At 42.5% G+C, this 13,779-nt stretch overlaps 1 protein-coding gene across 3 annotated transcripts in view; it reads left to right on the top strand.

Annotated features, from left to right (window-relative positions):
- The window catches only part of Tet (tet methylcytosine dioxygenase-like), a 173,259-nt gene that overhangs the window by 92,095 nt on the left and 67,385 nt on the right, over positions 1-13,779 (top strand). For all 3 annotated transcript variants that reach the window (XM_076786718.1, XM_076786721.1, XM_076786720.1), the window contains exon 3: positions 1,585-1,659. In XM_076786718.1, coding sequence (XP_076642833.1) covers positions 1,585-1,659 — 75 coding nt within the window. The remainder of the gene's footprint in view (positions 1-1,584; positions 1,660-13,779) is intronic.

Below are 13,779 nucleotides of genomic sequence, written 5' to 3'. Positions count from 1 at the left end.
GTGGTAAAGCAGGGCTCTGCATTGAGCGACTGTCGACAAGGAACAGTCGACTTTGATTATCTTTTTTAATCCAGTAAAATTGTTCTAGTTTCTTTACATATTCTAATATCGTAAAACACAATGATCTAAAGTCATTTACGTATTTGTCCAACCGTACAACATTTTATTGTACTTTATGAAAAAATGTCTACAGGATCTTACCGATCGTGGAAAACACATTTTCCACTAGGATTCCCAAAATGCACCTGCCTCGCCGGGAAAGTCCCCGTTTCATAAGATCACTCTCTACTTACCAACATACTGTCATGAAAAACCTAGTACAATCTTCGCGACAATAAATATTAGTAGAGAACCAAAACTTGAAAAACGAGTATTATTTTTCAGTAGCTGGAAATGACTAAATTTATAAATTATACTAGCCTAGAAAGTATTTAATCTGGCAGATCGTTATTCATTTTACAATTTGTATGATTACGAATTTTTTACATTCTTGTTGAGAACAATTTTTAAATAGAGACAACCTATTCTTTTCTCATTGGAGTCAAACGATTCCCATCCCCGGCTCCGATACCACCGGAGCAATATTCACAGAGTTCAATTTCGAACGTGTCGTGTAAAAAGCGTTAAACGACCTGGGTCTCACCGTCACCGTGTAATTTCCCTGTTCTAATTAGCCCCGCGAGCTCTCCGTTAATTGCTCACGGTGAACGATCGAAGTGTATCGCCCGCGGCCCGCCACGATACGAAACTCATCTTTGCCGAGCACAATATTCTAAAGTTGTGATTCCACCAAAGGAACAATACACAATTTTTCCCCAATATTTATAATCCCCCGAACAATTCCCTTGACATCCTCATTGGTCCACAATTATCGAAAGGAAGCTAAATTGAACAATTTAAATCGTTCCAACCACCTGACAGTATCTAAATTAAAGAAATTTTTTTGCTTCATAGATGGAACACTAGTAAGGGTGTAAGGGTATTTTTGAAAAATTTAGATAAGATCGGGGTATTTAGGGGACGAAACTTGTCACGGGCAGTTCCATCGTATTAATTTGCAAACTCCCGGCGCATAGTGTTTCTTTCCCAAAATTGGTGGAGCACGAACGCGATTATTTGCGATCCGCAATTACCCGGGGTGGGGGGTACGGTTAAAACGCTTACAGCGGTAAACGGCAATATGTCGTGGCAGCGTGACGAGACGGTTTCATAAAGCGGTCCCCGAAGGTACGAATTCGCACATGAACTCGAGCGTGTATGTATGTATAATGTATGTATACCCGCGGCCTAGTAATAAGCGGCGAAGTGTTCCTTCGGTGGATACGTAGCTGGAAGCTGTGTTCCGTCGTCGCGGGAATCTAATCTAATACCGGCTGGCCCTGGAAGGTTATAGTTTTATTAGCGCCTCTATTGGGCTTAACGAGGTCAATTGAGGTGATACAGTTGCCTTGATTTTACGATAGTCCGTCGCCGGTCACGATAACGATCCGAATGCCCGCCGGCAGAATCGACCGCGATCGCCGACCACCGATTAACAAAACCGAAACATAAATTTACAATCGTACTGTTTCGTTTCTGTTTCAGCACCTGTACCACCTGCAGACGGGCGAGGGTGCATTCAGAGAAAGAGGGAGGGGACGAGGCAAAGGTGCAACCAGGGTAAGTCGCCAGATAGGATTTTTAATCAATTAACAATCATTTATTCCGGTTAATCCTCCGGTACACGGTCTGTGAGATCCGTGAATTAAATTTGTACCGTGCTAATTTTCTTCAACCCTTCGGTGGACCTTCGAAATGTATTTTAAAAGTGCGATGTTTGGATTATGTTTGATACTCATCTCTGTTGAAATGGTAAATGGAAACGCAGGGAGATTGTAAAATTTCATCTAAATTCACATAGAATTATAATATTAATTATTAAAGAATTATTAGCATTTTTAGTGGGGCCGCATCTTAACCCTTCAGAGACGACGATAGACACAGGAGCGAGATAAAAATTTCTTTCTTCTTTTAATTATTTTATTAAGCTGAAACCAATACGCCGGTGCCCTTAAATCGTTTTAATATGTCCACTGCTTGAAATTGTGCTTACCCATTTTTGTCATAAATGCATAAAATCCGCAGTCTAGTTATGATAATCTCTTGATGATTTAGACTGTTTGGTGTCCTCAAATTCGAGAAAGCGAACAATAATGTATAATTTGCGAATAATTTATTATCACAATAATGTAATAATTTTGCAATCAATTTTGAAATATTCCTCAGTGCCGGTACGAGGTACAGACAACGTCTCTGAGGGGTTAAACTAATTATTACTTACTTATTCCGGAATGAATTTTTGCTTTACTAGGGGTAGTACCATGCAAAATACAATAGCTGTATGAAAGAAAAATATGGATGGCCCTCTCACGCGTCTACACATGCTACTTCTTACGGAGTAACTCGAAACCCATTTTTCTGCGACCTGGTCCACATTGTGCACGATCGATGAAAGAAAGATCATAAGTTTTACGCCTCCGCGTTTTTGTTCCACCCTGTGTTTTTTCGCCTTTGGAAACGAAATTTCTGCGAGACTTCTTCTTGAAGAATATTCAAGTGATTCTGGTTCTTCTTGGCGAGGATGAATAAAACCGGCGAACCATTTTTATACTTTTCTTTCCCCGCGAGTTTTTAGTGGCGGAGAAGGAATTTTTCTCTTGCGAGATTTATTAGCCCACTTCTCATTGACTTTGATGGCGAAGTTGCTGCACTGCGGATTCCGACGTAAATCTTGCAGATATTTTTCAACGTATCTTCCTCCATCCCCCCCCTCCCCCCATTCAATTATTTATCGTCCGAGCAACCTGGATTTTTACATCCGGAAATACCGTCTTAAATTTTCCATGAATTTATTAGATTTTTTAAATTGACCCTAGATAACTAAATTTTCGTAAGGATGACGAGCGGAACATTTAAATCTCGTGGCATCAGATCCCCAGTAAATGTGTCAGTTAATAAATACAGTACTAAATATGGCATCTATCATAACTTCAATTACTCGCGATTAAGCAAGAGGATGAGACACCATCAGAACACTAATTCGAGCGCTATCGATTAATCCAAGTACCAATTTAAACGAAGATAAAATGACTTTATGTTCTAGTTTATTACGCCTTCAGCACCAGGACGAAATAAAAAGTTCGTCGAGCACCTAAAAGTCGGTTCATAAATTTACATTTAGCGCACATCACACATAATAAAATGACAGAGATGACAAAAATGAACGAAGAGAGGGGGGTGGGGAATCAAAATATATCGTTCCTTTCTTTGTCCCCTTGTCTCTTCGAAACGATAATAAATTGGAACGTCAAGTCTGCGAATATTCGAAACGCCACCGCCGCTGTTGAATGTCGACGATCCTAAAGAATCGAGGGACCGCGAAATATAAGGCGATAAAACGGATGAATGGTTTATTCTTTTCCGGGAGCAGTAATACTTCCATCCCTATTGCCGGCTCGATACGTGTTCGAGGGATGGTTACGGTCTTCCTTCGTAAAATATCCAGTAAAACAAACAATAACCCGGGTATCGTTCCGACGTTGAATTCTGAGCCCGTAAAAATAACGGGTGCCGGATTTATTTTACAATTATTGAAGCCGCAAGAGTCCCCGTTTCCGGGAAACTGCTAAATCAACTGAACCCAATTTTAATAGTGCAACTTCTTCGTATTTTGGAGACTGTCGTAGCCTCGTTTTACGAACATTTTTATATTTTCCGAAGAGCTTTAAACATTCTATTTAAAATGAACTGTCCCGTTTCTTGATTTACCCAAAAGAGGCCAGCGATTTTATTCATAGAAAGGGTCCATCTTCTTGTGCTTCGTCTATTCTTGTAAGATTTCATCCCACTGATTGTGACTGCTTCTTTGAGGCCATTTTATATTTTTCGAACATTCTATTTAAAATGAACTGTCCTGTCTCTTGATTTACCCGAAAGAGGATAGCGATTTTACTCATAGAATGAGTCCATCTTTTTGTGCTTCGTCTATTCTTGTAAGATTTCGTCTCGCTGATTGTAGCTGCAACTTTAACGCCATTTTATATTTTCATGTATTTTATTTAAAAAGAACGAAGCATGTGATTTTATTCGGGACGCGAGACATCTCTCTTCTGCTACGTCTATTATTGTACAACCGCATTATATTTCTCTCGACAGTTTTTAATGACCATTCTCTGCTTATAAGCGCTATTAAATATTTAAAAAGAATTCTCTTTGCTTCAAATCGCCCGAAGGGAACGTGGTTACATTATCCACGAGGTGATTCATCTTTTTCTGCTTCGTTTATTTAGAAGTCTTCTCATGGAAATTTTCTACATTATTAAGGGAATCAAATATTTCATTTAAAAAGATTTTTCGTTGATTTACCTCAAGCAGGCGATGCTGTTCGAGGGGCGAGTTGCATCTTTTTCAGCTTCGCGCATTGTTGCAGGGACAGAATCGACCCACGCTTGTTTACGATCCGCGTGGCTCTCGTTTCCCAGCTTCGGCCGTAATTTGATTCGTTTTTTTTTTTCACTCGACGCTTCTTTTTTTTTTACGCTGCTCTCATCTCCATCTTTCTTCCGTTTCGACGACCACTCTTCCTCCTCGAGCGCCCTCGGCCGAGCCACTTATCCGTCACGTTCCTCTAATCCCGGAAACGCGGTAACGCGCGTGCAAAATGCCGCCCGCCCCCTCTCCCACCCGAGCGGCCGATCGCGCGCTACCCGCTCGAAAAATCGAAACTCCGAGCGCGTAAAATATCCCGACGAAAATACTCGCTGGAACGGACTGACGATTTCATTTCACTTCAAACAATTCCCAGGATTCTGATGTTAATCCCCAGAATTAATATTAACACCGTGCTAATGAAATCGTCACGCGATTCCGACATCATTCAATCGTGACTTCTCGAGCGTTTGAAATGCGAATTTTTCACCCTAGAATTTTATACTTCTTCCACTCGGCCACGAACCGTGCATTTATAAAGCCCGTCGGAGCTCGGAGAATACTAAAAGAAAAATCCCGGCGTAACTTGGGTGCAAGCTCGACTCGGGAACTTCGGATTCGGACATAAATTTCCATTTAGCTAAATATCTCGGGGCATTCTGCGCGAACGAAGACGAATAATACTTCGTTTCGTTAAATGATCGTGCTTCGGGAAGTGTGTCCCCCTCCCCCCCCCCCGGAAGTCCTCGGCGGAGTGCTGCAGGAAAGTTTTCGCGTGCGCGAAAATAGTCGAAAGGTGGCTGCCAGGTGTCCGGCGGACAAATGGCCGCGGATAAATCGGTGGGACGCGTAACCGGCAACGTTTCGGATGAGATATCGTTCGATGCAGGAATGCAACATTGTGGATCGCGGTTGCAGCCCACGAGCATTTTAAACATGGCGGTGCAAGAGAGCGCACAGGCGCGCCGCGGCTCGATCAATACCGCAGCTTTGCTTAATGTCAGTTCTCGAACTCTGCCGACTGCCAAAGAAAATTCATTCGCGACGAAACCATGCGAGAAATTTCAACGGAGCCCCCTCAGTCATCGATATCCCCCGCCCTCCCGAAGCGTTTCCGGCTTCGACGCCGAGCACTTCCGGTCCCCGCGACGCCTACCGCGCTCGCGTTTCATTTTCTCGCATTTGTTTTTTTAACACCTCTTTGCTGTTTTTAAAAATTTCTTATCGTACACAGTTGTTATTCCTTGTTGCTAGACTGCCAATTTTTATTGGCAAAATTAATGACGACACAGTGTATGATTTTTCATATTTTATTCGAATGAAAACAGATGTTCCTTTTCAATGTTTACAAGTATTTCCAGATTGAAACGTACGCGCAGACTTTAGCGCGAATTTCGCTTTTTAAATGGATCGTTTGGCAACAAACGGGATCGTGGAAAAATTTTCTCCGAGGGTTAATAGATTTATTATGCTAAACGGGGAATAAATATTTATCAATGTTTGGATTGGACATTGTATTCTACACTGTTTCCCGTATACCGGAAGTTCATAAAGTCTGCGATCTGGTGATAACGAGCACTGTATAATACTGCAGAATAATGCATACTAATCGGTGTATGCACTGTGTTATTTGTCGTGTTATCTGATAGATTAATAGCTGTTTTCAACGAACAGTATAATAATTTATACCCTTGGTATCGTAGTTTCCAAATTGGATCAAATGGATTTCCTTCTCGAATTCTTAATTGCATAATGAAAGTGGAGCAGGTAGCCTTCAGTCATTGTATCGCCGTATCAAACGTATATATATCCACGGTCTAATGAACATTGACAGTACCAGATCTTCTAATTAAATCGAATCCTTTAAGGAATGGTTAGACAAGCTAGCAACCAGGTGTCCATTTACTATAATTGCTTTAACAATTTCTTACGTTCTAAAAATACGATACATTCTTTGGACAAAATAGAAATTCTTATTGCTTCATAGTCATTTCTGCACCTTGCTTGTCTACAACAATTTATTATATACGCTAAAAAATATTTTAAAACATTATTCTGCTGCATCGATTTAAAGTTACAAAATAGAAATACTTTATAAAATCCTGAATATCGCATTTGAAAAATTATTCATATCTCTAGATTGCCGAAATAAGAGTTAAACAAAATAAAAATTCTCCCTGCGAACCAAAAGAAAGTATCACAAAAATTCGTCGCCTAACAATTAGAGTAATTCGAAGTAACAAACCTATGAAACAGTGAAATTGTTTCCGAAGCGATAACTTCTCACACTCGCCATCTCTCCAGGAAGCATAACCGTTCATTTCCGACGTCGCTCGAAGGAGCACCGGCTCCAAAGTGAAAAACGGTACTTGGACGGGAATCGCCGCGAAACAAACGGCAATAAATAATTTTTTCACGGTGCTCCGATCCCCGCGCCGAGCAGCATACTTTTAATAGTTGGTAACTATCGTGCTGCGGAGGGCCCCGCAGGGTTTCGGGACGAAATGATAGTGTTCAATCGCTTCGGAGTCGGTGCACGTCACCTCTCACCGGCTCGTCAATCACGATGATGCCTCCCCCAAATGATTGGAAGTGGACGGGGCAGGGGTAGGCTCGGGTTTTTTTTTGTTTTGTTCGCGACGAGACAATTGCCTGGCATTCTAAACGCGCGTCGATCGATACAAGTAATTGGTGGATGCCGCGTTTACCATCGTCCAAGAAATAAATAATAAAACGCGCGCATCGTTACGGGGCAAGCGTTCGCTGATTTCTATCGCGGGTATTCGACCGAGCATTCGATATCTTTGCGGCGGTTCTGCTATCGATCCTCGTTCGAGACAACCGGTGCACACGTGTACCGGCACCTGTGCCGACGCAACGTCTTCGTGATAGAATGCAATTCCGCTTTTTCGCCGTTTCAATTTATATTCATCGCTCGATCGATCCCCGCGCCATTTTGAACGACTACGGGGTTTCCCCATCCCCGCGACCCGATGCTCCAAGGAAACGGTCATTACGTTTTCTTATTACCGGATCCTTTGCGTCGGCACTCGTCCGAAATTGTCCGAAAGTTTTTTTATTTCTCGTCAACGCCGATGTCTCCAGTTTATTGTCCGGAAGTGCGGAGTTGCCGGAGGATTATGGGTCTCGGAGAGACAAGGAGGAAACGCTGGGGACGCTGAAGTATCTGTAAAAATGTGATGGGGGTCCTGGAACAAATGAAATTGATGAACAAGACCTGAAATGTTAATATTGTCGCCGGTAATGTGAAATGAAGATTGAAAATTTCGTCGAAGGACTCAAAGCGCTTGCAGGACTACCGATGGTTTATGAATCACCTGACACAAATGTTAAGCGTCTTAAACAGTGCCGTGACATGATCGAGCACGTACAACGAATATTAATAAACAATAGTCAAAAGTAATTGATGTGACATAAAATTTGTAGAGAAAAATCAATATCTTTTCGGAGGACTTAGTGAATTACAGGGTTTGTCGAAATACCGGCTTCTAAACCTTTTAATCTATGAAAAAGATTCTTTCAATTAATGAATTCGTAAAAATGCATTTGTAAGGAATTTATTCAAAATGCAGAGTTCCAATTTTTTAAATTTACAATGTACTCAGGATAAAGATTGAAATAATTGTAGAGTTAGCTGGGAACTGGTAGCGCAAATTAAGTTGGGAGTAGAGAGCCTTTGAAATTAAGTCAGAAGCCAGAAATTGAACATTACCGATTTATGCTGTGCACGGTAAAAGCTCGCGGAACGATTCTGCAAATGTGCAGAAACATCCGAGTTTCGCGAATCAGTGGTTCGAGGCTCGAGTCGAAAAACGCGTCACCGATGAAACGGAAGTTCCACAGTGAGCGGGAGAGAGCGAGAGAGAGAGAGAGAGAGAGAGAGAGAGAGAGAGAGAGAACATTTCCATTGAGAAAGCTTGAAAAGCCCAGCGTTCGTCCTTTTTTCCGCCGGGTTTCTGTGCATACGTCCTTCGGCAGCAGCTACTACATCCAGCACGTCCTTGCGACCGTCTGAAGAGCCACTGGTACGTCTCGTAATAAATGAAAAACGCGTCGCAGAGCATTCTGTTTAAGGAGACAACGATGTCCTTCGCGCGTCAAAAGCCTCCTCAAACTACGAGGGTGAAAGACTCTGGTTGCTCGAGACCTCAACTCTGTCCCGAGTCCTCCTCCGTATCTCTCTTTGTGTTCCGTAAATTATTCCCTGACTTTTGCGGTTTCCGAAGGCTCCTGTCAGTCGCTTCCGGTTTGCGGTCTTATTTGTCTTCTGTTGTCTGTGGATTGCTAGGTGCGTCGATAGAAACCGGTTACTACTGAATCGCTACCAGTCTCGCGGTGACACCGATTTGTTTACCACCTGATTGGCAGCTGTTTGTATATTTGCGGAATTTTTCGACGTTTGCGGTTGGGCGAAGTACAATTTATTGGCGTTCGAGCAGGTACGCTTCTTCGGACACTTCCAACCACTTCCACTTCATCCTACTGAGAATGCGTCCATGAATCTACGCAAACGCGTAGACTGCGGATTTTTGTAAAGAATTTTTTTATAACGAAATTTATAAAGAAAAATATCTAAAAATATAGATATGTTCTTTTCAATGTGTCGAAATTATTAAGGGGTGAAATTAATTTTTATTTCACCCGCGCAGCACATTTTCATTTTCCGTAAAGCAGACTACAAATAAATGTTATGAATTGTTTCAATTGACTGTATAGAATGTAGTACAATATCCAGCCATGGCCGTCCTCTGTTAAACTGTTGTCACATCCCCTAAGGGAAGGTAGACAGTAAAAAAGGTGATGGCGAACGTGCTGAAAGAATAAATTCTGGTTCACTGATACTTCCGCAATAAAGAAGTTCGTCTTGTAAATCGAGAAGAAAGAAATCGAACATTTCACGGAAACAAAATGACTGGGCGTGGAAGAAAGATCGAATTAGGCGAGTTTCGGTTAGCCGGCGTCGCCGATCAGGATCCAGCCGATACCATAATTTTCAGGCGACGAAATCGGAGCGACTGGGGCTCGGGTCCGCGGCTCGTTCCCGCTTCCGAACGATTTAATCGAAAATCCGTGGGGGTTGGAGAGGGTTGGTGGCAATCGACGCCAGGACACCAGGCATTGGAAGATCGAGCCACGGGGTGTCCCGGGTGAAATAATTAGCGGTCTTCCTCGTCCAACCCCCTCGATCTCGCCGTGTCCCTTTCCACCGAGCTTTATCTCGCTCTCTGCCCCCTCCACGGCGCGGTCGTCGTCGTCGGCTAAATTGCATTAGGTGGGCGACAGAGGGAACGAGACGGAAAACGAGACAGGGAACAGAAAAGAGAGAGGTGGAACGGGAAAGAGAGACAGAGCGAAGGGGTAGAGAGCCGGTGGAAGGGGTGTCGTCGGTGGCAGAGGTGTCGGGGTTGTCCGCCATCTTGGATTCGCGAACAATGTGTCGGCTCGGAAGGTTCCAGCGGAAAACGAAGACGAACCTGTCCGTGAATATCGATCGCAGCGCGCGGGGCACAAATAAAATGCTAATTCCCTCTCATCCGTGTGCACCGCCGCGTACATTGCACCCCTTTCTTCTTCTCTCCTCTCTCTTTCATCCCCCCCCCTCTCTCTCTCTCTCTCTTGTCCTATCTCTCACTATTTTTTCGGTTTTTTCCCCTCCCGTTCACCCTTCGACGAACAATTCTCGGGAAAAGCGACGCGGTCGATCGGGGGTGCAAACGGTTTCAGATTGTCGTTGCGGGGGAGGATCGCGAAACCGACGGATCACTGCCACGGCCAGCTTCCTGCCGCGTTGTTGACATACACAAACGAACCGAATCGGGGGTGGTCGCACACCCCCAAACACAAGAGAAGCTCGTCGACAGGGACGGTGAAACTAGAAGCGATTTTTGCCCCGATAGCGACCCGCTGTCTATACCCGAGCCACGCTTGTTCGGATTGTTTTGATTGACCTTGCTCCGGTTGAACCCCGAAGTGCAGTCCAACTGTCGAAGGGGTGGGCTTTAATGGACACGCCCTTGACTGCGTTTTGAGAGAGATTGACCCTTGCTGTCTCGTAGAAGTTAGGGCACTTGAGGAACCTTCAGGTGGGCGAGGGAGATCGTTTCTGACTCGGGGGTGGTTTCCCGTGTGTTACTAGTAGGCTTCATTGCAAAAGTGATTAAGTGGAATACGAAACAGTAAATACGCGGGGAGAATTTGAACGTATTGTTACGTTATGTCCGACCTATTAAAGCTATTTAGAAGGTAAATGAATGTCTAGTTGACTGATATTTGGTGCAATCGAAGAGAAATTTTAGAATTTCTTTTGACGTCACATTTGTCAGAGATGTGAAATATGTGGTGATTCAGTTTTTGATGAATTCGGAATCGACCTTGAAAAAGCGTCGCCCTCGTTTCCGATTCCTTTCAGCACTCTATGCACACGATGTCGGATTCTTCCTCCGCTGTGTATAGTTTAGAAAGTCCTTTCAGCTGGCATACTTATCCGCCGCCACGATTTACTCCGTGCTATTCTTCAGTTTCGCACTAATGATCCAGTTCTTTCTGGGCATGCTGCCAACTGGCCCGTTTCTATTCACCCCCTGAAACTCCGCAGTTCCACCGATCTCTAGCATTGGCACGGATTATTATAATGCTATACCTAACCGGCCATTCGATTTTTATTGTTAATATTGCTCTGAGCGAACACTGCAACTTTCTTTCAGATCAGAAAATAAATTACTGTGTTCTCTTTCATTTTCTTTAACTTCGATTTTAATGTCGATTAATCATACTTTAATTGGAAAATACTATTCATATCAATTGCTTGTAGGTATTATAAAGCCTTATAATTGTACAGATTTTACTCGTCTACTATTTCTTCGAGATAAATTGGAACCATAAAATAAATTATCGCGATGTCTTCTATTTTGTCAAACGTTTGTCTAACATTTCTCTAACTCTTTGATCCGAGAATTTGATTTCTACATTTTACCAGCACATGTAAATCCTTATCGTGCAGTTTCTACAACGCTATCTACAATTTTTTAAAGGTGCACTGAAAGTGTAAAAGAATTTCCAGCGCGCCTTTCTTAAACATTTCTCTACCGTAACATCGATAAATACGACCTAATCAGAAAATGGTACTAACACATTTTATCCATGCATATGAATAACGATCATAAATTTTTCAACGCACTGTCGATCATATTTTAAACACACTGAAAATCATAAAATAATTTCCCGTGTTGTCTTCTATTTTCTTAAACAATTTCCTATTTCAATATTATGTACTAACACTAACACTAAGTGTACTTCGTACTAACACTGTTCCAATCAGAAAAATGTACTTCATTTTATCTATCCATGAAACTTCTCATCACAAATTTTGTACAACACTATCAATCATATTTTCCGTGCTAAAAATTATAAAATAGTCTAACGCAGTGACGGGCACGGTAGGGGCCCCTCAAACGCCTGCTTCTCCCACCAACCTCTCTTTCTCTCGCGGTAATGGCGCCTACTGGAAGGGGCACTGGGCGCTATGGTGGGGACTTGTCCCAATTCAGCCAAAATTCCCACCCCTGGTCTAACGTATTGTCTTTCATTTTCTCAAACACTTATCACCGTCAGGTATTCATGAATCACTATATTTACGAATAAAACGCGCCTCGGAACGGTCCCGGAGAAGAGAAGAAGCGCAGAGGAAACATCGGGTTTAATTTCCAACGTGGGAGATTCGTTAGAAAGCGAAGTACCTATCTGGATTCAATTTTCCATAAACAAGCGCGGACGGTTCCCCACTAAATCGTCCCATAAACGTTGTCCCCCATTCCCCATAAGCGGCCCGCTCCGGCGAGAGGTGCCATTCCGCTTAAACGTTTCTTTCCCGAGGAGAGGACCATTAAGTGTTACGCGAGCGTCGCAACGGAACCCGTTGCTTAACCATTCCCCATAATTCTCGTTGTTAAGATAATGAAGTTCCGGGGCCGCGCGATATAATCGAGTTAGGACGAACGCCGACATTATTTATGCACGCGAACTCCCCCTTTCCCCCTCCAGGAATTTCGCCGACGACAACTATACCGCAGCCCATGTTTTTCCGTTCGACAAAGATTTTTGCCTCCTTCGGAACGTCCCGCGCCGATTAACGAGCTTTTAATTACCGTCGAGCGACGAGCTCGTAAACTTGTCGGCTCGTAACAGTTCGATTAGCGGGAAGAAGCATGTTAATATTATTCTGTGCATTAAAATTGAAGCGCCTCCGTTGCACATAAAATTTGCAACTCGAATAAAACGCAACACCGGACTTCGGTGTTATCAGATCGCTGTTAAATCTACATTTAAATTTAGCGCTAATCGATTACGGTAACCTAGTTAGAGCCTCGAAACACAGATCTCCCAGCTGCTAGTGCACTAAATCATAAAAGTTTTAACATTATACCGCAGCTGCGGCGCGCGCACGTTTATCAATTTATACATTATTTATTCAGTCCATAAAGTCCGGTTTCGCGAGAAAATATTATGCACATTTCAATAGCCACCGCGGGTTTACTTATTTTAACAATGTTGTTGGGCAATGAAAAATTTCATTAGGGTACTCGCAGTTAATTTACGGTGATCTAACAGTGATCTTGTAGTTCAATCTTCGTTTTTTCATTCGTTACGGTCTGTAATCGAAATTAGGATTTAATATCTTGATTCAGATCGCGAGATAAATTCGATAAAATAAAATGGAGACTGGTCGTAAATAAGGAGGGATTGGAAACGCCCCTAACAGCCTCAAACTCGCATAAAAAGTCCAATAATTCCCGACAGCCGAGAGTACGAACAACTTTCAGGGGTCGAACCGATTAAATGATCATGTCTAATTAACAATCTTAAGAGAGAGAGAGAGAGAGAGAGAGAGAGAGAGAGAGAGAGAGAGAGAGAGAGAGAGAGAGTACGTGATTTTTGAAACTTTTTCTGAAGATATTATCTTTTTCCTTTTTTTTTTTTTAATCAAATACATTATTTAAAAGCATATATATTGTACTATTTGTAGTGCTTTTTTGCTGCACAATCTTAAGGAAATAAACAGCCCAAGAATAAATATTCCAGAGAAAATGCTTGACATTCGTAGATGTAGAAGCTCAACGCACTACAAATATAAATTGTCAGATTGCGTTTCTTTATCGTTCCGTAGATTTACTAGAGAGCTCTAGTCAAATATGATAGATAACGTGATTCATATGTCACATAGGAAAGTCAAACAGATGTAACAAACACATCCAGTTTTCAGATGTAATAAAATTTTTAGTTGCACATTTTTTG

Source organism: Halictus rubicundus, chromosome 4 (assembly GCF_050948215.1).
Source record: "Halictus rubicundus isolate RS-2024b chromosome 4, iyHalRubi1_principal, whole genome shotgun sequence".
Lineage (NCBI taxonomy): Eukaryota > Metazoa > Arthropoda > Insecta > Hymenoptera > Halictidae > Halictus > Halictus rubicundus.
The sequence above is the reverse complement of the archived record's forward strand: the minus strand, read 5'-3'. Positions and strand labels throughout refer to the sequence as shown.